This window comes from Panicum virgatum, chromosome 1K (assembly GCF_016808335.1).
Source record: "Panicum virgatum strain AP13 chromosome 1K, P.virgatum_v5, whole genome shotgun sequence".
NCBI lineage: Eukaryota > Viridiplantae > Streptophyta > Magnoliopsida > Poales > Poaceae > Panicum > Panicum virgatum.
Window position 1 is genome coordinate 5,704,291 of NC_053136.1, and position 24,539 is coordinate 5,728,829.

Sequence of the window (24,539 nt, forward strand, 5' to 3'; positions counted from 1 at the left end):
TTATTATTACAAGGTAAGTGCTGTGTGGGAGGATGGCTAAGTAGGGAAAGATCTAGTGGAAAACTGGCTTAGAAAAGGTCCTCGGTCCTAAGGGTCACGTCCTACGGCCAACCTAAGGCTCTGATACCACCTGAAGCGTCTCTTCATAAGAGATGAGTTAAATGTGATACAAATATCAATCCCAGGAGGCTGATAACACATTTATTCCACAGATGGTTCAGTCACCGTACAAACCTCCGAGGAGACGGACACTCAATACAAACGATAATAAGTAATAAAACAACTATGGTGATACACCAAAGCACGACCCAGACGGTTTCCAGCTCGGGCTCAGAGTAATGCGCTAGCAGAAGCATCTTGCAGAGGGCCAATACCACAGGCAAGGTTGGGTGCTGACGCAACCTCTACTCAACGTCTTCAACAGTGAAGTCCGGATCTTCTTCTGAAGAAAAACCACAAATATATATATATATCGGGTGATTACAAAAGTACTCAACAAGTCCAACTCCATCCACGGAGGGGATAACACAGATATGCACAGGATAATTCAAGGATAAGGCTAGGGTTCATTTGGAGTAAAGCTAGATTTTACACATGTAAGAGTTTATTTTTGAAAAGGGTTTTCTCAAAGCGATTCTTTACTAACCGAGTAATAAGCGGGGTTGATCCTACACAAATGATCCAAGTTTGAATGCTACCAGACTCCTCATCTGCAGTAGCTCACGACACAATTGCCGGACACTTTTCCCAAAACACTCATGCCAACCCAACCCAATCCCAGAAAAAGTGCTAATTGTGTGACCAAACCATAACTCGCCCAATACCGTGGGCACGGCTATTCGAATAGGTTTAAACTCTGCAGAGGTGTGCAACTTTACCACAAGCGGGGCACCACAGCACGATCACCTTAGTGTCGGTACAGATCCCAACAAAGTCATTACCCACATTAGCTAGACCTGACTAGCCAACACGGACTCCACCAAGGGTCCATTGACCTATCACTGTGATTTAGCCGGGGCATAAGTCACCACGACCTTATTCCTTCTCCTTGGTCACCCGTTGCTCTCAGCTCTCCTGATGGCTATCAGACTAACTAGTGGGGTTTATGCTAAGCCGTTGCCACACACAACGGTCGAGTGATTTGCACGATAGTTGAGTTAGGCAAGATGACACATCAACTCGGTCCTTAACTGCGACAAGATGGATATCTCCCAATGTTGCTCAACCATGCCGGTATGAGCACACCTTTTGGCAATTCACACAAGAATGCCATCCATCTCATCTAAGTACATCCTTCTTTTAGTTTCAAAAAATTCTATATTTTTCCTTACCATAGACTCACACATTTTCCTTTTTATAAAACAAGTTGTACCATATTCGTTGTGTTGTAACTTAAGCACAAAATCCTAAGCATTCTAGCAGCGATTAACATCCAAATAGAAGAAATCATATTTAGACATTAATCTAGGTGGTCAAGGGATGGTTATAACAAATCAAGGGGTAGCTATCCAACTATGTTTTCAGCAGTAAAAACATTTGCAATTTTGTAAAACAGGCTAATAGGTTGTGTTTATAAAACTGGGTCAAAATATGCAATCAAAGGATGAGATTGAACTTGCCATCTTCAAAGCCTTCCGGGAGGTCCTGATCGAGGTACTGTCCTTCGGGTTCGGGGTCGCGGTACTGGTCCTCGCACCCTTGCTCGTGGTACTGCTCGTCGACGGGTTCTTCCTCGGTCACTCCGTGATCTACGGCGCACACAAACAAACACACAATAAAGAAAAAGAAATAAAGATTTTATCGTTGAGCTCAAATAAGCGGAAATTAAGATACGGAGATAGGAATAATATTTTTGGGTGGTTTTCTAATTGCACGGCCGGAATTATATTGGGAATGGTGTGGTCGAGTTTCGGAATAACTGGAGGATTTTTGGTGCATGGGATGATAGGCTAAAGAGGGATTTAGGGGCTAATTAAGGATCCGTGGCTTATTCATAAATACTTTTGAGATGACAGGGGCTTAATTAGAATTTTGGAAAGTATTTGGGCTACTCTGGAAAGGGGGCAGGGGTCTCTCTATAATTATTTTTGTGTAGTGGAGGGGTTAATTCCTAGAAAAGAATAAGGGAGGGGTTTCTTTAGAAAAAGGCTAGAGAGGGTGGGAGGGCTCTTTAAAGAATAGAAAGAAAGGGAGGGGCCTAAGGGCAAATCTGCCCTCTTCTTCCTCCTCTCTCCCGTGTTCCTCCCGTGAAACAGAGGAGGGCAAGGAGGGGGGGGCGCCCCATGGGATCCGGTGCTCCGGGGCACGGCGGCGGTCGGGAAGAGGGGGAAAACGAAGAGGAGGTCGAGGGGGGTTCGATTTTGGGGACACCGGGCATGGGAAACGAAGGGGAAGGGGGTCCGCCCCGAGCAGCCATGGCTGCGGCCATGGGAGCTCGTGGGGAGCTCGGCTCAGGCAGGGAGAGGGACTGGCGCAAGTTGGGGCAGGTAGCGGAAGGTGTAGGGGTGCTCACCGTGGAGGGAATCGAACCAAGACGGCCTAGGCAAGGAGATCGATGTGGCTGGTCTGTTCTTGGTGAAGAACAGAGCAAACAGAAATTGGAACGAGGGAGGAGATGGACGGCGTGGCTGGTTCGGTGAGCTCGATGGTGGCGAGGAGGGCAGATTGGGGCGCCTTTTATAAACGCTGGAAGGCGGTGGAGGGGGCGGGGCACGGTGGCCGGCCGGCCGGCGGGCATCCCGGCGGCCATTAATGGCGTTTTGGAGCTAGCGCGGCGTCGTGGATCGGCGGCGCGAGCGGCGAGGCGGCTATAGGGCGACGGGACAGCTCGGGCAGGCGCGAGCGGCGCGGCGAGCATCCGGGGCGCACAGGGATGCGCGTGGGCGTACAGGGGCCTTGTGTTGGCAGCGTTCGAGGGAGCACAGGGAAGAAGCAGAAGGAAGAAAGGAGAAGGAAAAGAAGAAGAAGAAGACAAGGGAAAAGAGGAAAAGGGATAAAAAGAAAAGGGAGGCGCTGGCGGGATTCGTGGCGACGGAGCATGCAACATCTTTGGCGGAACGCGACGCACGAGGTATGAGGAGAACAGAGAGATGAGACGGTGATTGGTGCGGGTGTCGGGACGGCGGATCACCGGGGAGGATTTCGAGAGATTAGGAGCTCGGACGGAAAGGAATTGAGCTCAACGATGAAAATAATTTTGAAAATTATTTTTAGCGCGTGATTTATCTTGGCGAATTTTTGGGATGTACAGTTAGCGTTTACTCCCTCTGTCCCAAAATAAATGCAACTATAGAGTTCAAAATTTGTTCCTCAAAGAATGCTAATTTTGACCCACCTACCACAAAATACATGACAATTTCAGAATATTCTTGCAAAAGACAACTAAGAGCATCTCTAAGAGTTTATCAAATTTTACTTGACAAATTTTGTGTTTTGCCAACTTCTAAAAAAATATGACAAGTAAAAAAAGAGCTCATCTCCAATAATTTGGCATAATTCACTTGTCAAACTCAGATATAACTTACATCAGGAACCTGAGAGAGAAACAAAATTATGTTTATGCCCTTCCACCTTATGAAAACTTACATCAGGAACCTAAGACAGAAATAAAATTATTTTTATGCCCTTCCACCTCTTCTGATACGGACGGATGCGTCGCGGATACGAGCACACATATAATATGCGCTCGGAGGCTCTTTTTCCGAACTTGATATAAATGGCAACCTGGGATGGGAAACTGTTGGAGAAGATTTTTTCTGTTTTTGGCAAAAAAAATAAGGATGGCAACCTGGGTTGGGGAACTCTTGAAGATGCTCTAACATCTCATCCACTCATCATAAAAGACAAAAAATATTTTAATAATTTTATATATAGTATTGGTTTACGTGCTAGATCCTAAAATTGTATTTATTTTAAAACAGAGGGAGTAAGTCCTTATAATTCCATTATAAAAAGATCCTCAATTCCAATCCCGGTCACCGGTCAGCTCGACAAGTCAAGAATGCATTGGTTGGTGGTCTTGCGCCAGATACAGATACATCCTACCATACCAACAAGCCAGATAAATTCAAAAAAAAACACTCAGCGCAGCACGATGACAACACTCGCAAATTGCCAGGGCTTGATCTCGCGAACAGGGACAGCCCGGGAAAACCAGCGACCCAAAACCGGCCACAAAAAACTGGAATAAGGAGCCGGCAAGAAGCTTTCAGATTCCTGCGTGCGTCGCCCGATTCAATGCACTGCTCACCCCAACAGCGACATGTTTCATGGGGGGATGCATGCAGGGCAAGCATGGCGACAACAGGAGCCCCCCCCCCCCCCGGAGCAACGGGTGCGACAGGTCTGGATCAGAGATTCGCATGCCGTTCCATGTAACTTTCGGCTTGGAACTTCCTGTGCTTACCGTATCGGCTACCATCATGAACCAAAACCGGGAGGAAGCTCGATCGACGCCACAGCTGAAACCGAAAGTGCCTCCTGCCGTCCTGCGAAATTACACCGAAGATATGCAGGATCAGGTTTCCAATATCTGGCAACCAAGTGTGATGCACAAAGATATGTTTATGACAGCGAAAGGTGAGCTGATACTACAGGTAGATTCAGTGCTAGGGAACTAATATTCTGATAACTTCGATACATAAGAATCTGTGATTTATTGTAAATTTAGTTACATTTTGGACAAGAATTGAATGCATATGATCGCAATCGTTCTACAATTCATGAAATTTATAGATCTCCGTTCTGCTGTGTGCTGATCACTTAATCACTTAAGAGTAAAATGCACCGTGGGCACCTAAACTTGCAGTGCTGTGTCAAATAGGTCCATAAACTTAGAAACCGAACATCTAGCCCCTCGAACTTGCGAACCCGTTCACCCCAGGTCCAGCCTGATTTTGCATGGCACTGTGCGGCCAGGATTTACTACAGTAACCCCGGATTTGCTACGGTACCATGGTTTTGTTTTTTCTCTTTTCTAATTTATTTCAACTGAATCTTTGAAAAATTATAACTCTTCGATACGACATCGTATAAAGATCTTTTTTATATGAAAATTATAGCCCTCGACGAGATCTACAACTTTCTAGTTTTGAGTTTTTTCATTTGATGAAGTTAAGTTGCCCAAAAAAATTATACAAAAATACAGCACCATAATAATCACGTACTTCTGCTTGTCGCACTAGAAAATTAATATATTTTTCTGTTTGTTGTCAAATGAAGACACTTGTGTACTAAAAGTTTAGCACTCTAAAAGATCTAGATTCTTATAGTTTTAAGTTTTCATATTTGAAGTTGTTAAGATATCGATAAAACAGTATAAACCAGCATATTAAGTACGTGAAAGACGTTGAGGCTTTATACTATTTTATCAACATCTTAACAACTTCAAATGTAAAAAATCAAAACTACAAGAATCTAGATCGTTAAAAGTATTAAAATTTTGGTATACAAAATATCTTCATTTGACAACAAACAAAAAATATATTAATTTTCTAATACGACAAGCAAAAATACGCGATTATTATAGCAAAAGTACGCGATTATTATGTAATTTATATAATTTTTTTGAGCACCTTAACGTCGTCAAATGAAAAAAATTTAAAACTAAAAAGTTGTAGATCTCGTCGAGGGCTACAATTTTCATATAAAAATCATCTTCATCTGATGTCGTATCGAAGAGTTATGATTTTTCAAAGATTTAGTCGAAATAAATTAGAAAAGAAAAAAACAAAACGTGGTTACTGTAGCAAATCCCGGCCGCACAGTGCCATGCAAAACCAGGCTAGATCTGGGGTGAACGGGTTCGCAAGTTTGAGGGGCTAGATATCTGTTTTCTAAGTTCATGGACCTATTTGACACAGCGCTGCAAGTTCAGGTGCCCACGGTGCATTTTACTCATCACTGAATTTCATGTGAGCTGATACACATGCACTTTCAATGCTCATGGAATTAGCAGCTCTGATCTGCTATGTACTGGTCACTTAAATCAGAAATGCATATGATCAATGTTCAAAAAGGCGCTAGGCGGTTTCTAGGCGGCGACCCTCTGCCTAGAGCCTAGGCGAGCTTAGTCGAGCCTAGTCGTTTCAAGGCGATTTGCTAGGCGGTGTTATATATGTAGATATTTCTTGTCATACATGTCAACTATCTCCAAAAGAAAAGGAAAACCAGAGAATAGTGGGCCAAAAATTAGATAAAAAGCCCATCAAGCAGCCCAACTCAACCCCAACTTATACCCTAGCCACACCCACAACCTTATCCTCCCCCACCCTGCCTCCTATTCACCCGTCTTCCTCCTCTGCTCCCAGGCCGCCACAACCCTCCTGCCGTCGTTCCTCCTCCGCCGCTGCCCCTGCTTGCTCCTCCTCCTCCGCCGCCCCTACCTCCTCATTTGCCGCCGCTACCCCTGCTTCCTCGGCGCCCGTCGCCCCTGCGTTCTGCTCCGCCAGCGCTCGTCCCTGCCTCCTCCGCCGCTGCCGTGCCCGTCCCCTGCCTCCTCCGCCGCCGCGTGCCGTCCCTCCGCCGCCACAGGCCGCCTAGGGGACCGCCTACCCCCTAGGCCAGGCGGACCCCCCCCCCCCCCCCCCGCCTAGAGCTTAGTCGCGCCTAGGCAGGCGCCTAGAAACGCCTTTTTGAACATTGCATATGATCACATTTGTACTAGCATGTTCTCAATTATTGGACGCAGTTGAGTTTTTTTTTTAAAAAAAAGGGACGCAGTTGAGTGACTCGGATACTTTGCTGATGGGAAACTGTTCAATGTATCCTGATTCATTTTGATGGCAACCCCAGGATAACGTGATAGCTGCGGACCAGCACATATGATACAGGAAGGCCGTGTCAGGCATCCTGATAAAAATATGGACCACTAGAGAAACAAAATTATACTTCAATTCTAAATTTTCTGGCTGAGGTTTAGATGGCGAGAAAGCTAGGGGCCATGGCACTTGGCAGAGCCTCTGCCTGGCAACTCTCGCCAGCCTCACAAAATGGTGCATGCATCGGACATTTACACTACTTGCCCAATTGCAACCAGCATCATGGCACGATAAATTGCTCCCTAAAACCAGGTACAGTTCTTGACTCTTGTGCCCAACCGGCAACTAGCCTTTCCAGTGGCCAAACGGATGGGCACTTGTCACTGTCCTTGAGGAATTTTTGAATTTTTCATGGTAAATCTAAATCGTGTTCAAAGTTCAAATAAGTCATCTTCCTAGAAAAAGTGACCTGAAAGCAACAATGCCTGGGGTCTTAACTCCTTCAAAGTAAAAAAAAAAAAACTTGATCACCCGGACAACACAATACAGGAAGCAGGGCAATGCTTTCGCAGTTTTATCATGTAATATTTTTTTGTTCTTCCATAACGCACAAGATGCTATACTATTCGTTCAACCATACAAAAATCAAAGCGATATAAACGTCTGGTACTGGAAGACTTTGCTGTTACCAGAGTAAGCTGGAAAGAGAAGAAAAGGAAAAAAAAACAATCCAAATTGTTGCACTGCCAGAAGTCCAGAACATTTAGCAAAGAGCGCTAAATCAACTGTAAAATGACAGTATATACTACGAGCCACCACGACAGATCAAACATAGATCTATCAATTAAGAACCGATCAATACCAAAGTTTATCTAATGCCCCACTCAGCATGATTGAGCAGACATAATTTATTCTAAGTCTCGAAGAAATCACAGGAAGGAAAGAGACATACCTAATAAAGGTACTTTTGCTTCAAGGAGGAGAAATTGCATGTCCAGGTCGGCAGAATGCAGAAGACACCATGACTATGTTTTTCTTTTGATAGATTCGATGTCAAGTGAGCAAGTTCAATTGCCTTTGCCTCTGTAAAGAATCTCTCTAACAGTAGGTTTCTAAGATCAACAAACATATGGAGTTAGCAAAGGCAGCTTTTTTTTCTCCTAGAGAAAGGTGAGGTTCAAGACATGCTAAAAGCATCATATTCAATATAACTAGCTATAGTGTAATAAAGTAATAAAAAATAGAATTAGTTACAAGAAATACTGCCTACAGGTGGAATTATCATGTCTTGCGGAGCACAGGAATCTGCTCAGCAACAATGTGAAACCACACCTCCTCTCTGGTTGTACCATACTACTAGAACTACCAGTCTACCACCCTTTTCAGAAGTGAGGCTCCAAAATGGCATGTACAGCTGATAATCTCGCCAGTACAAATTCTGATAGGGTGTGTCGCACCAATGTGCTCAAGATGTATTCACTCAGCGTCTTCATTGGCTGGCCTTGCTGTTCTTCCTTGATTTATCACTCTGAACCCTCACCGGTAGCACCTACAATCCTAGTTAGGTCTTGGACGATTTCAGACATTGCCGGCCTGAACTCTGGTTCCGTCTGCAAAATGAAATTTGAGATCAGTAACATGATCCTTAAATTCATCCCAGCTTGGTGTTCTTAGAGAAAAAGAGTTGAATACAACTGGAATGCAATAGTGAATAGATAAACAAATAACTCATCTGAACATGACAAAATATCAAAAAGTACAAAACAGATGCATGCAGTAGAGTTTATTATATGGACAAAGTCAAAGCCTCTGCAACAAGCCAATCCACGCAGCCATATGTAACAGACTAAATTGACACATGACTTAAAGATGCTTCTGACCTTCATAGTATGATTGATTATGATGGCTCTGCCCTAAATAAAAAGCTTTGAATGGAAATATGAGACTTTAAAATCTGAAAGATGTGCTACAGAAGCAGCACATACATTATTCTGTATTAGCTTAAGAAACTAGAGGCTTAGAATTACCTGAATACATCGACTGATGATGTCTGCGAAACGCGACAACAGTATGTCGGAACACTCTCCTCGAATAGCAGGATCGACCATCTTTGATATGGACTCAATGTCATGAAGCTGAGAGTTGGCCCATCTTACAAGATGTTGTTCAGCACGTGGGCGAGAACTGCATATTCCAACATAAAGAAGTAATGGAATGAGATAGTTAATTCAGAAATCCTTTTAGGACAGGAGATTTAAATAATTGCAAAAGACTCCTGATTAAAAGATTACAGTGACTCTCTGACCTGTCATAAGGTCTACGGCCTGTGAGAAGTTCTAGCATCACAACACCAAAACTGTAAACATCGCTTCTGTTAGTAAAAGGCCCAGATTCTTGGATTTCAGGTGCTTCATAATTGAGTAGAGCCCGCATGCGACCTGATAGCTGAGATCAAAAGGAATATTATTATAACGAATTTTGTATTGATATCAAAAGAAGTAAAGAAGAATGATCACCAAATAATCTAGACCTGTGGATACGTCAAATATTTCTTCCAACAGATCATGGCATACAGTAGTTAAAATGTGGCAAAGGTAATGAAAGTTTGGAAGGAAATCACTGACTAGACATGACAGCTTTCACTGTTTTGGAGCTGCTAGCTACACATGCATCACTATTCTCCACGTTTGGATGGTATGCAAGAACGCTCATGCACCATGAAGTTGTGATATGTGCTCCATGAGTTCATGTGTTCCAGTCATAATTTATAGTATGATTAAGACAGCTGAAGCATTGCAACCACCAGATCTACATTAGACAGAAGAGAATACCTGTGTAACAGAACCTGACAACATCAATTCTGCCAGTCCACATTCAGCAACACGTACTGAGCATCTATTGTCAAGGAGCACGTTTGCTGGTTCAAAATTCTGGTGCACTACTGGAGGTTCACAGGTGTCATGGAGATACCTGTGTAATTAGTAAATATGAGGATTTCGATTGGTTGTTTCTTGACAAGTGAAGTCAAACACACATAAGGTGATTGAATATAATATTTAAATTGATAAAGCTTACTCTAACGCCTTTGCTGCATGAAGAGCAACCTGGAGGCGAGCATTCCACGATAATGCATCATCTATCTCCTCCCCTTCATGCAGTACATCATGTAGTGTTTTTCTACTGAAGTGGTTATAGACGAGTAACCGTTGTCCATACTCAGCACAGTATCCAACAAGCTCGAGAATGCTAGGATGTCTAATATCTGATATACGAGCAACCAGCTCTAGAAAGCCATCTACTGGTATTCTTCCATTAGCATTGTCAATCTTCATAACTTCCAGCAACTGCATAGGACAAAAGAAGATCACCTTATATTTCAGCATAAATCAACCCGAGTAAAAGAAGCAATACTTGATACATACTTTGCCTTCAGGAAGTATTGCCAGATACACTTTTCCCAACCTACTCTCCCTTATCAAATTTTGCTCTTCGAAGCTATTTGTATATTGCTGAAGTGATGCAACAGAAAAGGATGTCGCAGATGTTGAGGGATCAGTCCTTGGCGGAGTGCTAACTCTTTTTTCTGGCCTGACAATGGGATTTACGGTTACTTTTTCAACACGAGGGGGTGATGGTGGTGATGGCATTGGTGGCAGCGGCGGCGGAGTAAGAGGCGGAGGCGGAGGTGGAGGCGGAGGTGGCGGAGGTGGAGGTGGTGGAGGTGCTGCAGCAAATATCTCTGATTCTGTTCGCTCCAAATTAATTACATGCTCTTTTCTCTTTTCAGGAGGCTTCTCAAGGGCAGCTGCCAACAGTTTATAATTATTATATGCATCCATACTTCGAAAAAACAACATCAAGTAATAGAGAATTGATTGGTCATATTTGCAACTTGCAAACATATATACCTGGTACTGTTAAATTTATTTCACGAGGCTTCTTTCTATCTGGATTTTCAGCTGAACCTGTTAATGAAAATTAAAATTCATGTATCATGATACGAAAACAACAGAAGAAAATACTAAAATACATTTCAAAATGACAAGTGAATTTTGACCTTTTTGGGTAGCATCTCTTGATTGCACTGAAGCTTGCTTGATTTTTGGCTCCTCAACCCTCTGTCGCAGCCTCCCTAAATGACTTGTGGAATAATCACGTCTCTCTTGTCTCTCTTGGTACTTGGACAAGCAAAATATTACCAGCAGCACTATAACTATGAATAGCACAATGGCAAGAAGAACATATCCAACAGTTCTGAGAGTTGAAGACTTGTGCTTCTTGGATGATGGAGAGCTGCTATCTCGTGCAGTAGATCCACTGGAGTTTGAGGCTGTATTAGATGGTGGAGGAGGACCTGAAGGGGATGAAGGGGATGATGGTGTTTGTGTTGGTGTAGAGCCTGTAGGTGTAGAAGAGGGTGAAGTAGAGGGAGCTATGCTGGTGTTAAATGGGTTCCCATCATTTCTGTAGGAAAAAGCAGTTAAGCACTTCATGATTATATGTAATTGATCCAATCATCAAAGTACTGAAAAGTATAAAGGATAGGACCTAATGTTTTATGTAGAAGAAAAAAGGCACTACATGAATAACATCGAGAAATCTGAAATAGGTAAAGGGAAGAATTTCTTACTTGAAATTTGGTATGTTCAGCAGTTTTGGAGGAACTGGACCAGAAAACATATTATTTTCTACATTTCTGTTTCCAGGTAAATAAATTATCAGAAAGAGATACAGATATCGGATCATGACAGAAGATTGAAAACAATGAATTATTTAGAAGGTGATTTCATCACAATTTAGATTTTGACTAAAGGTCAATTATATAGCATTTTATGATGCATTATGTGAAAGGGATGTTGGTATATCATTCATGGAACATGCTGTTGTATGTTCGCAGAAATCTGGTAGGCAAGAAACAAACATGTGTCCTAACTGGACCCAAAAGCAGAACTGGTCAATTATATCAGCTAAGGGCCCCCTTAAGAAAAAGGTCAAATAACTTGTAAGAGAGAGGATAGGAGAGAATAATGGCTTGTATTCCTCCAAACCCTAGAAGGGTGGGATATATAGTTCATATACATGGGCCTCTCTACACATGGGCTCAATATACTCCAACACCCTCCCGCAGTCTGAACTACCGGCGCAGCGGTGTTCAAGACTGGACAACAAGAAAGCTAACACCCCCGCAGTCTGAACTACCGACGCAACGGTGTTCAAGACTGGACAAGAAGAAAATACAAAGGGCAAATACCCCCCCCCCTTTGCAGCAACAACTAGCCACCTGCTACGTTGAGGCTGGAGCGAAACTCCGAGAAGGTCGAGGAGGGCAGTCCCTTGGTGAAGATGTCAGCAAACTGGGAGCTCCGCCAAGAGCTGTCGAAGCCAGGACGCCTCCGCCACGCCGTTAGCGACAGCCGGTACTCCGCCTCAGCATTGGAGCGGGAGACAACCGGCTGCCGCTTGGACGACCAGGAGACCAGGTTGCCGCCCAGGAAGACGGCGTAGCCGGAAGTGGAGCGGCGAGTGTCCGGGCAGCCAGCCCAGTCAGCGTCGGTGTAGACCACCAGCTCAGAGGTGGGAGAGCGGTGAAGAACCAAGCCGAAGCCAACAGTGCCACAGACGTACCGGAGGAGACGCTTCAGTGCTGTAAGGTGAGACTCCCTGGGATCACGCATGTGAAGACAGACCTGCTGAACGGCATAGGTGAGATCCGGCCGGGTGAAGGCCAGGTACTGCAAGGCACCGGCAAGGCTCCGGTAGGCAGTAGAATCAGCTACGGGATCATCCAGATCAGCAGACAGCTTCGCCTGAGTATCGACAGGAGGGAAGCATGGCTTGCAATCAGTCATCCCAGCCCGCTCCAGAATGTCGAGTGCATACTGCCGCTAGTGAAGGAACAGGCCAGACGGGCGCGTCTCAACAGTAACGCCCAGGAAGTGGTGGAGCTGACCAAGATCCTTCATAGCAAACTCCTACTGCAGAGAGGAGATGACGCGCTCAAGCAACTGCTAACTGGAGGCGGTGAGCACAATGTCATCAACATAGAGCAGCAGGTAGGCAGTCTCATCCCCACGGCGGTAGATGAACAGAGAAGTGTCAGCCTTGGCCTCGGTGAATCCCAAAGTCAGCAAGAACGTGGCGAACCGAGAGTACCAAGCCCGAGGAGCCTGCTTCAGACCATAGGACTTGTTGAGCCGGCAGACCATATCCGGACGACTCGAGTCCACAAATCCCGCCGGCTGAGAGCAGTACACTGTCTCCGACAGTGTCGTGAAGAAACACATTCTTCACATCCAGCTGGTGCACAGGCCAGGAGCGAGAGAGCGCGAGCAAGAGTACCGTGCGCACAGTAGCAGACTTCACCACTGGGCTGAAGGTCTCATCGTAGTCCACACCAGGCCGCTGGGTGAAACCCCGGAGAACCGAGCGAGCCTTGTAGCGCTCCAGTGTGCCATCAGCCCGACACTTATGCGTAGCGTCCAGATGCCGGTGACCACATTGCAACAAGATGGACGCGGCACCAGGTCCCACGTCTGGTTGGCAAGGAGAGCCGCGTACTCCTCTTCCATCGCGCAACGCCAGTAAGGATCCGCCAGGGCGTCGTGGACAGAGGGTACCGGAGAGACCCGCGGCTCGCCCTCGGTAGCGGAGAGAGTCGCGGCCTGAGACGCCATCCGCCGAGTCACCATGGGATGGATATGCCGAGGATCCCGATGGACGACTGCGGGTGGAACACCTCCGGCTCGACTCGAAAGCGAGTCGGCGGAGACGGAGGCGGCGGCGGCTCCGGTGTAGATGGCGGCGGCGAAGACTCCGGTGTAGGCGTCGCAGAAGCCTCCGGAGCCAGAGTCGGCGCCGGTGCCGGCGCCGAACGACGCCGGTACACCTGCACCGGCTGAGCGTACCGCGGCGGTGCCGGAGTCGGCGCCAGACGACGCTGGTACACCCGCACCGGCTGAGCGTACCGCGCAGGTGCAGGGGGAGGCACCGGGGCCGCGCGTGGCGCAGCAGGAGACACCGGGTCCGCGCGCGTTACGACCGGAGATCCGGGGGCCGCGCGTGGCGCGACCGCGGGCACCCCACTCGCGGCGCACTAGGGATCACCGGAAGCGGGGCCGGTGTGCCGGGAAAACCTGCAGGGAAAGGAAAGACAGGTAAAGGTGGCTGAACCACCGGGTCAGTCGGAAACAAGGACTCCAGCTTGAGGTTAGGAGAAGGTGTGGAGGAGGTGGAGTAGGGGAAATCCGACTCATCAAAGACGACGTGTCCGGAGATCAGGACGCGACGAGAGGTGAGGTCAAAGCACCGGTACCCCTTGTGGTCAGGAGAGTAACCAAGGAACACACACCAAATCGAGGGGGGCGCCAGCTTGTGAGGAGCAGTGGCGGAGGTGTTAGGGTAACACGCACACCCGAAGACCCGAAGGTGGTCGTAGCGAGGAGGTGTACCGAACAGAGCGTGGTGTGGAGTGGGAGCCGGAGAAGCAGTGGACGGAACACGGTTGAGCAAGTAGGTGGCGGTGTGGAGGCTCTCAGCCCAGAAGCGCGGGGGCAGAGAGGCTTGGATCATAAGGGTGCGCACGACGTCATTCGTCGTGCGAATCATCCGCTCAGCCTTGCCGTTCTGAGAAGAGGTATACGGACAAGACATACACAGCTGAACACCCCGAGAGAGGAAGAAGGAACGGGAGGTGGAGTTATCGAAATCACGCCCGTTGTCACACTGGACGGCCTTAATGGTGAGGCCGAACTGAGTGGACACCCAGGCAAAGAAGTGGAGGAGGGTGGGAAAGGTCTCAGACTTGGCGCGTAAGGGAAAAGTCCAAGAGTAGTGTGAGAAATCATCGACCACCACCAGATAGTATTTGTAGCCAGAAAGGCTGAGAATATGAGAGGTCCACAGGTCATAGGGAACAAGATCAAAGGCATGCGCAGCATGCGAAGAAGAAGAAAAGAGAAGTCGAACATGACGACCAAGCTGGCACGCATGGCAGAGGTGCTCAGCAGGAGCCGTGGTACAAGGAACATCTGTACTACGACTGAGCTGAGCCATCCGTAGTAGAAGACGGCGTCGCGGCAAAAGCGGCAGACGAAGAAGGCGAAAGTGGTGCAGTGGAAGAAGGAAGGCGAAGGGTGTAAAGGGGCCCCGTGCTATCACACCGGAGTAGCGGACGCCGGGAGGCCGAATCCTTTACAGTGAGGCCAGAAGAATCAAACTCGATGGAACAAGAATTGTCAGCTGTAAACTGACGAATGGAAAAAAAGTTATGAACCATCTGAGGAGCAACAAGGACATTGGGAAGAAGAAAAGAACCAGGAGCAGAACCCACGGTATCCAGGACGGCGCGAACAGGGGAGCAGCATCAGCGAGCATGGCCGCCGGCTGGGGCAGAGGACGAGGGCCCCCCTGACCCTGAAACGGCCACATCGGGATGCGTCCTGGCCATGGGGCGCTGAAGGATGGCCAGGGCGTACCTCCAGAGCCAAGAGCAGGAGTGGGAGCCGGAGTCGGGTCCGGAGTGCCCCAAGCACCACCACCGCGTCGCCTCCGCCGCCGACGCCTTCGGCCTCCCCCACCCCTGGTCTGGCCGGTGAGAGGAGCGCCAAGGAGGGGGTCGGGCGGGTCAATCCGGGGTCCAGATCCAGAGGGCGGAGCCTGGTGGGAGGACGAAGCGCCGTGCTCGGTGAAGGGGACGACGGGCGGGACGGCGACCCGACGAGTGAGAGCGTCGGCCGCGGAGCGCTCGCGCTCTCAAGCGAGGGCAGCCGCGCGGGCCCGCTCCTGAGCCGCCGAAGCCTCGGACTTGGCGGCGAGGAGGGCCGCGGCGAGAGCGTCGTCGGCCGTAGCAGCTCCGGCGGCGATCGGCTGCCCGCGGAAGGCGGTGGCGAACGGCGCGTCCGCGTGGGGCATACCGAACGCAGGCGCGGACACGGGCGCCATGGGCGCGTGCAGGAGCGCGGGCAGAGGCACCGCGAGCGCAGCCACGGGCGTCCGCGCGGCCTGTGCTGCGGGCTTGGCGGCCTGCGTGGCATGCGCCCGCGCGAGCTTGGCCTCGACGAGCTTGGCCTCGAGGTCCCGCAGGGCGGCCGCGAGGCGGGCGGCGGCGGCTGGGGCGCGCCAGGGCGGCGCGGCCGCGCCGGGAGCAGATCCGCGCCAGGCCGGGGCAGGGGCACGCCAGGCCGGGCCGGCGGCGGCAGCTGGGTCGAGCCGGGGCGGGGCGGACGCGCCGGGTGCAGATCCGCGCCAGGCCGGGGCAGGGGCGGCAGGGGCACGCCAGGCCGGGTCCTGCAGGAGAGGCGGCGGTGCCTGCAGGGGCGGTTCGGGCCCCAGAGGCGGAGGGGGGCGCGGGATCGGGCCCGCCCCCGCCTGCCACGGCCCCCGCGGCCCCTGGGCCTGCTGGCAGAAGAGCAGTGGCGGCAAGGGCGGTGGCTAGAGGAGGCCTGGCCGCAACCCCCGCGCCAGCCGCGCCCGCGCGCGCGCTGGACGTCCTGGGCGGCCGTGGCCAGGTCGGATCGGCCGGTCCCTGCCCCGGCGCCCGCACCCGCCATGGCGTCGTAGGGTGGCCGGGCAGCGGCACCCTGGGCAGGGAGGGAGGTGGCGGCGCCCAGGACAGGGGATTGGAGGGAGGTGGCGGCGCCCAGGTCAGGGAGAGAGGTGGCGGCGCCCAAAGCAGCAGAAGAGGGGAGGGGAGGGAAGGAGAGAAACCCCGGCAGCGGCGGGGCGGCGGCTTGAGGAGGCTAGTTGATACCATGTAAGAGAGAGAATAGGAGAGAATAATGGCTTGTATTCCTCCAAACCCTAGAAGGGTGGGATATATAGTTCCTATACATGGGCCTCTAGATGGGCCTCTATACATGGGCTCAATATACTCCAACATAACTAACTTTATTGGCAGTTTTTCTTTCCCAACTAGGAAAACAATGCTAAAGGTGCATTATTATTATACTACAATGACTATAGGGTAAACTAAACTTCCAGAGCATGAAACTCTTAAGGAATACTAAATTGCTATGCCAAGGAAATTCAAGGTGACTGCAGTAATCCTAGTCGCTGCATCATAACTTGTAGTTTGAATTCTATACAATAGGCCTAAAGAATTGTACTGTGAAGCAGTCATCTTTTATTAAAACAACAGCAAACTGACCAAATAATTGCAGGTCTCCTGCTTAATTTGTGGATTATTATGAGCTAAAGTGATTGAACCAGTTAATTGACAACAGATAAGAGGATGTGGACATACAAATCTTTGAGGGGGAGATCCTGCAACACATTAAGGGTCCCAGTTAGTTGATTATCTTGCACGTGCCTGTGAAATAGCAGATCACGAAAGAGTAAGTACAAGGTAAGGGAGCAAAAAATAAAACAAAACAGTTGTAGAATTACAATGTAGTCAGTGATGTCAAGCTTCCCAATGAAGGTGGTAATGGACCGCTGAAGTTGTTGGATGAAATATCACTGTGATTAAAGTCTAGATGTCATCAACCAGTTTCCAGAGACATAAGTGGGTTCTAGGGGGTGGGCCATGTTCTTACAGATTTACAAGTCCTGTTAGCGAATCAAATGCATCTGGCAATTTTCCATCTAGATGGTTAGCATTCAGCGACCTGGGAATGAGACGGATCTTGAGTCAGTTCAATGATGAAAGTATAAAACACTGAGGTGAGGTTCCGTTTGGGAAGGATAAGAAAATGAAATTACATGGCCGATAGACTCTGGAGTTTTGATAATGACATTGGGATGCTTCCGGTGAGTTGATTATCTGAGAGAAAGCTGCAGCAGCAAGGAACAAAAATCATCCATCATCTAATCACAACTTAAGAAATTTCAAGGGTAAGGTTAACACATACAAATTTTGCAGTGTGACAGGTAGATCTTCCGGTATGGTTCCACCAATATTATTGTTGCTAAGATTTCTACAATGACAACAAAGTAAAAACCACAAAGCTCGATCAGAATACGAGCTTACATTGCAATATAATACCAGTTCGCCTGTTGAAACAATACAATATATGCCATCAACCGCGAGTATGAAAATTGCAAAGATCATGCCCTTACATTTCAGTTATTGAAGTGAAGTTCCCCAGGCTGCCTAGCTGTCCTCCCAAATTCGCAGCATTAAAAACTCTGCAAACAATGTGCTAATAAAAGAACAAAATATAAAGGTATTGCCGGCAAAAGGCATCATATAGAATAACTAGCGTACATTGAGGTTATACTTGAGCCGGTACATGTGACACCCTGCCAACCCTCACCACAGGGATCTCCACCACTCGCAGACCATCCAGGCAGCTTTGGTGATACAAGTGCAACATAAAGTCCATTTATAGCAGAAACTGCATGTAAGTAAAGCAGACAAGTATTAGTAACAGAACGAACACCACCCTAAATATACAACCACACCAAACTATTAGACATAGCTGTAATTGTGCTTTCCATATATACTGTGATTCCTTTCCTTGTATACAAAGCCTATTGGCTATATATATAAAATGTCACCCCACCTTATATAAAAGGAACCATAGTATACATGGAAAGCACAATTACATCTATATACAAACCAATACACACTCAAGTGTAAATATCTGCAAATTATATAATCTGCTTTATGTGTTATAAAGCGCTCTGTCAAGTGTCAATTGAACTACTTCAGAGAATGCTGAACTGCACAAAAACAAGTATGGAGCACATTGCCATGAACTCGTTTAGTCATTTAGTACATCTAGTGCTCACTCTCTGCCACCACTCTGTATGAAACAAGCACTGGACACATTGCTATAGAAGCAGTCATCTAGTTGTTTCACATTCACCTAGGCACCCAGCTCCCTGCCAGTCTGACCTCAATCTGTGTTACGTAACACTTTCAAACCACTGAGACTGTAAGGTCAACCAATATCAAAGTTCCGATGTACACCAAGCAGCATCAAAATCATCCATCTATTTATCATGCACTATTTTCAACAGCCACCGAGTCTGCAGGGAGCAGCCGTGCCCCTTCCCCATTGCTATCCACGAATGCTGATAAATCGATAACTACGAAGCTGATGGCACCAACTCCCACCAGGACCATAAACATCGCTCTCAATCCCCCCGAGAGCGAAAAGCACATCCCAATTGCCGCGTATCATCACTTCGGTTGCTTCCACAGCCTGGCAAGCACGAATTCCACGGCGCCATCAACCCCTCGGGTACGAAAACCAGTAGTCCGCCGTGAATCCGCACTACAGTACCAAGATGGTTCAACCAACCAGCGCAAACAAACCAATCCGCATTTCTCACCACCTACCCCAATCCCCAGTGCAATAGTACAGCACCAAACCAATCCCCCCCGGACTTCTCATACCAGTACACCCAGATGAAATCTCATCCTCTCCTCCGGAACAGCAAACTCCAATCACCACCACACGAACAGTAAGCAAAGCAAAGCTCAACCGACTTGAGGGAGGCGAGCAGAGCGAAGCAGGGCACATTACCGTCGGCGGCGTCGGTGGCCGCGACCGCGCGGCGCGGCAATGCCGCAGCGGCGATCAGCAGCAGGACGAGCACCGGAGCCCCGGGCCGGAAGCGCCGGGGCCCGCCGCCCCCCGCCCTCATCGCTCGCGCTCGGTGAGGGGTCGGGCCCTCGTGGAGAGCAGCTAACAGCGCCGCACCAGCTCCGCGGAGCAGCGCGGGAGCATCAGCCGCCCCGCCGGCGCGGACGGGCGAGCAGCCGCAGCGCGATCGCCGAAACCGAGGCCGCTTGCGTAGATCTAGAGAGAGAAGGGGAGCAGGAGGTGGATACTCTGAGGCTTGCTTTTCCGGAGCACGATTCTCCCCTCGCGCTCTGCTCCCGTCTGTTTTTGTTGGCTTCTAGAATCTACTAGCTAGCTGTGAGGAGTGGAGAGAGAGGGCGAGCGGAGGGTGAGCAAGCAACGGGCGTGAAACAATTTTCTTATTGGACGCTCGTGCGCTGCCAGCAGGTAGCAGCGAACGGGAACCTTAGCTAACAGATAAACGTAATCTTATACTACTTAAGCGGTGTTTTATCTCTATCCTCCATCTTCCTTCTCCTACCCCTCTCTTTTTAGACTTTGTGAGATGCTCTGCTCCCTCTGCAGGCCGTAGCTCCTTCACATGGCCACGACGCTCGTGCTCCACGCCACGTCCGTCGCTGCGAGCCATGCTGCCGGAACTCCCTAGCACCGGCCACCACAAGCTGCACCTCTCAAGCCCGCGCCGTTGCTGCTTGCCCATGCCTCGCCATGAGCTGTGCTGACGCCACCCGCATGAGCTCCGTCATCATTAATGTAGTAGATGCATAGCGAGTATGGCTGGGCAAAATACCCGAAACCCGAAGCCCGAATCCGAAAAACCCGAGCCCGAACCCGAAAAACCCGAACCCCAATTCGGGTTCTAACCCACGGTACCCGAAATTATTACGGGTAGTTCGGGTATTGGGCCACGGTACCCGAATTACCCGAACTACCCGAATCAGCCCACTCAAGTCTATTTGTTTATTTTTGGCCCAGCGGCCCAGCCCACCGCTCCACCAGGCCACCGCTCCCACCCCCCAGCGCCCCATCGGCGCCCCACCGTTCCCACCCCCAGTACGCCCGCGCCGCCGCCGCCGCCCCCAAGCCTCCAGTACGCCGCACCGCCGCCGCCACTCCGTGAGCGCGAGCTTCAGGGTCCGTCTTTCCCGCTCGCCCACCCCGCCTCCATCCACCGGCCCCGCCTCCGTCGAGCTCTGTCGGCCCCGCGCCCCCGCCGGCGACCTCGTCTGTTGGCTCCGCCTTGCCCCCGTCGCGCTCCCCTACTTGCGGACCGCGAGCTCCGCCGACCCCGCGCCTCGCCGGCGACCTCACCCGTCGGCTCCTCCTCAGCCCCGCCGCGCTCCCTTGCCCAGCGGACCTCAAGCTTCGCCGGACTTGCGCCCCGCCGGTGATCTCGTCCGCCGGCTCCGCCTCGCCCCCGCCGCGAGCTTCATCTTCAGCAATACAGGGTGGGTGGAGGTGGCCAATGCGCCTCCCTGCTCCCTGCTCGCCAGCCAAGAGGCAGGCGGCGGCGGCGGCGGTGGAGTTGGCCGCCGCTCCTCCCTGTTCCCTGCTCGCCGGTCAAGAGGCGGGACGGCAGCGGCGGCGCGAGGGGAGGTGGCCGCGCGCCTCCCTGCTCGGGCTGCCGGAGGGAGATGGGTGGGGGAGGGCCCAGTGGTCAACGGGAGGACCTCGGGTATATCGGGTATACCCGAACCCGAACCCGAAATTGCGGGTACCCGAATTGTCGGGTAGTGATTTTTCAGAGTTAAAATTGGGTAGCATTTTCTACTACCCGAATTTTGTATTACCCGAATTACCCGACCCGAAAAATTCGGGTAACCCGAATGCCCAGTCATAATAGCGAGGACCTGTACGAGCTGCCTACAACTACGGCTGCCAGAGTTGACCATCCACCCATAGAAGGCCATCATGGAGAGAGAAAATGAGAGGGGATAAGGGGAAGAGGGAAGAATAGAGATGAAGAAGATAATGACAAGTGGGCCCAACAAATAGCAAAATGGTAGTTTTACCTAACCTGTCAGCCGCAAACGATTAGTTTATTCGATTTTGAATGTTGTAGACCAAAATCATGCTTTCCTGGTGTGGTGAAGTATTTTGCACAAAATCTTTTTTTTTGCAGTGTCGCAAGGACAAATTTCCAATAAAGTTTAGAATATAGTAGTAAAAAGTTCCTTGTATTCTATTATAATGGCTTGTGTATAGAATTTTAAAGTGGAGTGTGTATATAGATTTTGTAACCATGCAATTTTTTTTTTTTTAAACTACAAATAGTAAGCTTTTGCACATGTGATTCATAAGCTTTTTCAAATCCGAATATGAAGTTTCTCAATATAGTTGATGTTATGAATTCTTCAAAAATTTTCATATATTAGTCAAAAAAATTTACATTCTTATATAAAGACACGTGTATAGAATTTAAAACTCAAGGACAGAAATCATTTTAATCACGTAGTTAGAATTTTTTCAAACTATATATATAAAGTTTAAAAGATATGGTTTATATTTTTTTCAAAATACTATGAAGTTGAATATGTACATTTATAGTTAGGGAGTCTATAAAGTTTTGTATGTCGCACTCAAAAGTTTTCCATATCATATTATAAAGTTTTATATAAATAATATAAAAAACAATTTAGTCATGAATTTTGAAATTTTTGAACTATGAACATAAACTTTTTGTACATATAGTTCATAATTTCTTACGATTATGAACATTGAGTTTTGAATATGGAAATTCAATCGGGGATTCTACAAAGTTTTGCATGTACGAGTAAGAAGTTTTCTATAAAGGAGTCAAAAGTTTTGATATTTTATTATAAAGTTGTTTATAATCAAATATAAGGTTGTGTAAAGTGAAATTTCTAAGGTGCAAGTATAAAGTTTTGGGTTACATGAGTTCAAATTTAGTAATTTTTCAAACATAATGTCTTCAACATCTTTGTTCTGACACGCATGTGATCTTTTATTGAATATTTTTTATTTCTTGGAATTATAAAGTTTTAGAGTTGGGAGTATAGAGTTTATAATATTATAGTTGAAAGTTCCTCAACTCGGGAGTGCAAAGTTTTTGAATTATAATAATGTTTTATACTTTTTCCAACTCACTAGTATGAAGTCAAGAATGAATACTCAAAAGCATGTTTAGAATTAATAGTTGAGTAACACATTTACTCTAATTATGTCTGTACAAAAGAAATATTTTTTAAAGCAGAGCTTCTGCTTTCATATGTATGTGAAAGTTACCCCCGCCCTGTTTTCTACCCACTCACCCGCTATTCCCGAAGGGGGAAAAGACATGCAAAATATTTTTTATTGTGTTCAGAAGCTAGATAGGGGAAATGGAAAAGGAACAAAAGCTAGATGAGAAACAAGTTACCACGAAGTGGGAGATAAAGCAATAAAGAAACGTATTGAGCCTGTTCGGCTGACCACATGAATAGTATAGGACTGGTAGAATGAATAGTATTCTGTAAGAGTAAATAAGTCGAAACAAGCCGAGACAAGTCAAGACAAGACAAGCCGCTGCCAGCTAGTGCATAAGCTCGCGCGTTGGTGCCAACTCCCAACACACATTCGTCGGTAGCACATCCCAGCGAATGCTCGCCCGTTAGCGGCCCCCGGCGTGAAAAGGGAGTGGGTACTGTGCGCTAGTGCTGACTGGTGAGCAGCGAAGGGGAAAGCCAGAAAGGAGAGAAGAGAGAGAGAGAGTTATTTTTCTTGAGAAAAAGGAGAGAGAAAGGGGTTGGGATTTGTGGGCAAAAGGCCCGAGGGGGAAAGGGGAATAGGCTTGTGGCTTTCCGGGTCCTCGTCATTTTTATTCTCACGGCACATTGAATGGAACTGAAGGGGCCGGGGGAGCGGGGGTGGGGCCCTCTGCTGACGTGGTGCCCCGCTGGATCCGTTGGGAATTTGGCAGCGTCTGCGTGCCAATTGCACGTTTTGCAAATTCTTCTTCATACCGTTGTGCCCAACTTTTTGTGAGACCTAGTAGTAGTTAAACCAACAGGGATTATTTAGCCTAAGGACGTGTTTAGTTCCATTTTCCAAAAATTTTGGAAACGGAATCTTAATATTTAGAAGTACTAAATGAAATTTATTTATAAAACATTTTACACGGATGGGTTCTAAATCACGAGACGAATCTAACGAGCATAATTAATCCATCATTAGATGTCGGTACCCTGTAGTAGGGATACCCACTCCTACTACAGTGAAGCATGACTCGCGTAGTCATCCATTACTACGCCCTAAGGGGCGGAGCAACCGGGCCCTAGAGGTCCAGCTCTTACCTCACCGGGCCAACGTCCCCGGACATATTCCCTGCTCTGGGAACGGGTCCGGTGACGCCACGTGTCCCTGAGAAGAGGAAGCTCCGCGCCAACAGACGAGGGCGCGGACCCCCCCATAGGGGTCCGGGACCTCCCCGCGACCGTCCGGACCTCCCACGCGCGTAAAACCAATATACCGCCGGGGCGGGGTCCGGGGGCGCCACGTGTTCCGCAGGCGCTGGCGCTGGCGCGAGTCTTCCGCTGGAAGACAAGCCGACCAACCGCATTCAATGCGGGTGGTTGAGGCGTGCTCTGCCGCCGCGGCACGCGGGGCAGCTTTTGTCAGGCCTCACTGTAGACCGCATATTACCGAGGTACACAGTGCAGCCGCATGCGCCGCATCTGCGAAGAGCCCGTCTGCCGAATTAAATGGATACGACGGCACGACACCCTTTCATCATATTGCCTACGCCGCAAGCTACACGGCCATTCAGCTACGCGGCAGGCTACGGCAAGCTGCGCAGCAAGCTACGCCCTGGTGCCGTTTCGACAAGACAGGGCATGGCTATGCCGGACGGAAGATTCCCACGGGTAAGGCAAGGAAATCCCGGAATAAGATCTTTCCTAGGCGTAGCACCATAATAGCGCTAGGCCATTCGTATTAAATACAACATCGTTGAGCCCACCTATCGGGGACTCAACGACTATATACGCGCCTCCCTTGAGATATAAAAGGGAGGCGCTCGCTGCACACGCTAAACTCTCTCTACAAAAAATACTAGGTCCGATTCACTCCGAACAACCTCGTTCTCAACCTCTTGAGAGCACAAGCAATACAACACACAGTGGACGTAGGGTATTACGCTTCGGCGGCCCGAACCACTCTAAACCTGCTATGTTCATCGTGTTCTTGCATCTAGATTGGACTAATCCTAGCTACCCCGAGTACTCACCCTCTGGGTTTAGGCGGGTGCACTACG

At 48.7% G+C, this 24,539-nt stretch overlaps 1 protein-coding gene across 1 annotated transcript; it reads right to left on the reverse strand.

Annotated features, from left to right (window-relative positions):
* Positions 1-7,890: 7,890 nt before the first annotated feature.
* On the reverse strand, positions 7,891-19,636 carry LOC120669647 (protein STRUBBELIG-RECEPTOR FAMILY 3-like). The gene is made up of 17 exons (XM_039949483.1): positions 19,229-19,636; positions 17,962-18,091; positions 17,814-17,882; positions 17,606-17,671; positions 17,457-17,528; positions 17,291-17,362; positions 17,142-17,213; positions 16,999-17,064; positions 11,389-11,454; positions 10,816-11,222; positions 10,667-10,723; positions 10,181-10,563; positions 9,834-10,102; positions 9,590-9,728; positions 9,064-9,203; positions 8,786-8,942; positions 7,891-8,368 (listed from the first exon to the last, which is right to left on the reverse strand). The coding sequence occupies exons 1-17, from the start codon at positions 19,347-19,349 to the stop codon at positions 8,282-8,284; spliced, it is 2,373 nt and encodes a 790-aa protein (XP_039805417.1). The 5' UTR covers positions 19,350-19,636; the 3' UTR covers positions 7,891-8,281.
* Between the last annotated feature and the right edge of the window lie 4,903 nt (positions 19,637-24,539).

Excerpts from the sequence above, each read along its gene's own strand:
- LOC120669647 (XM_039949483.1), bottom strand. The coding sequence starts at position 19,349 with ATGAGGGCGGGGGGCGGCGGGCCCCGGCGCTTCCGGCCCGGGGCTCCG. Across the intron at positions 11,455-16,998 it reads GATCTCCCCCTCAAAGATTT|AAATGTAGAAAATAATATGT; the intron begins GTATGTCCACAT and ends ACCTGGAAACAG. Across the intron at positions 8,369-8,785 it reads TCATCAGTCGATGTATTCAG|ACGGAACCAGAGTTCAGGCC; the intron begins GTAATTCTAAGC and ends TTCATTTTGCAG.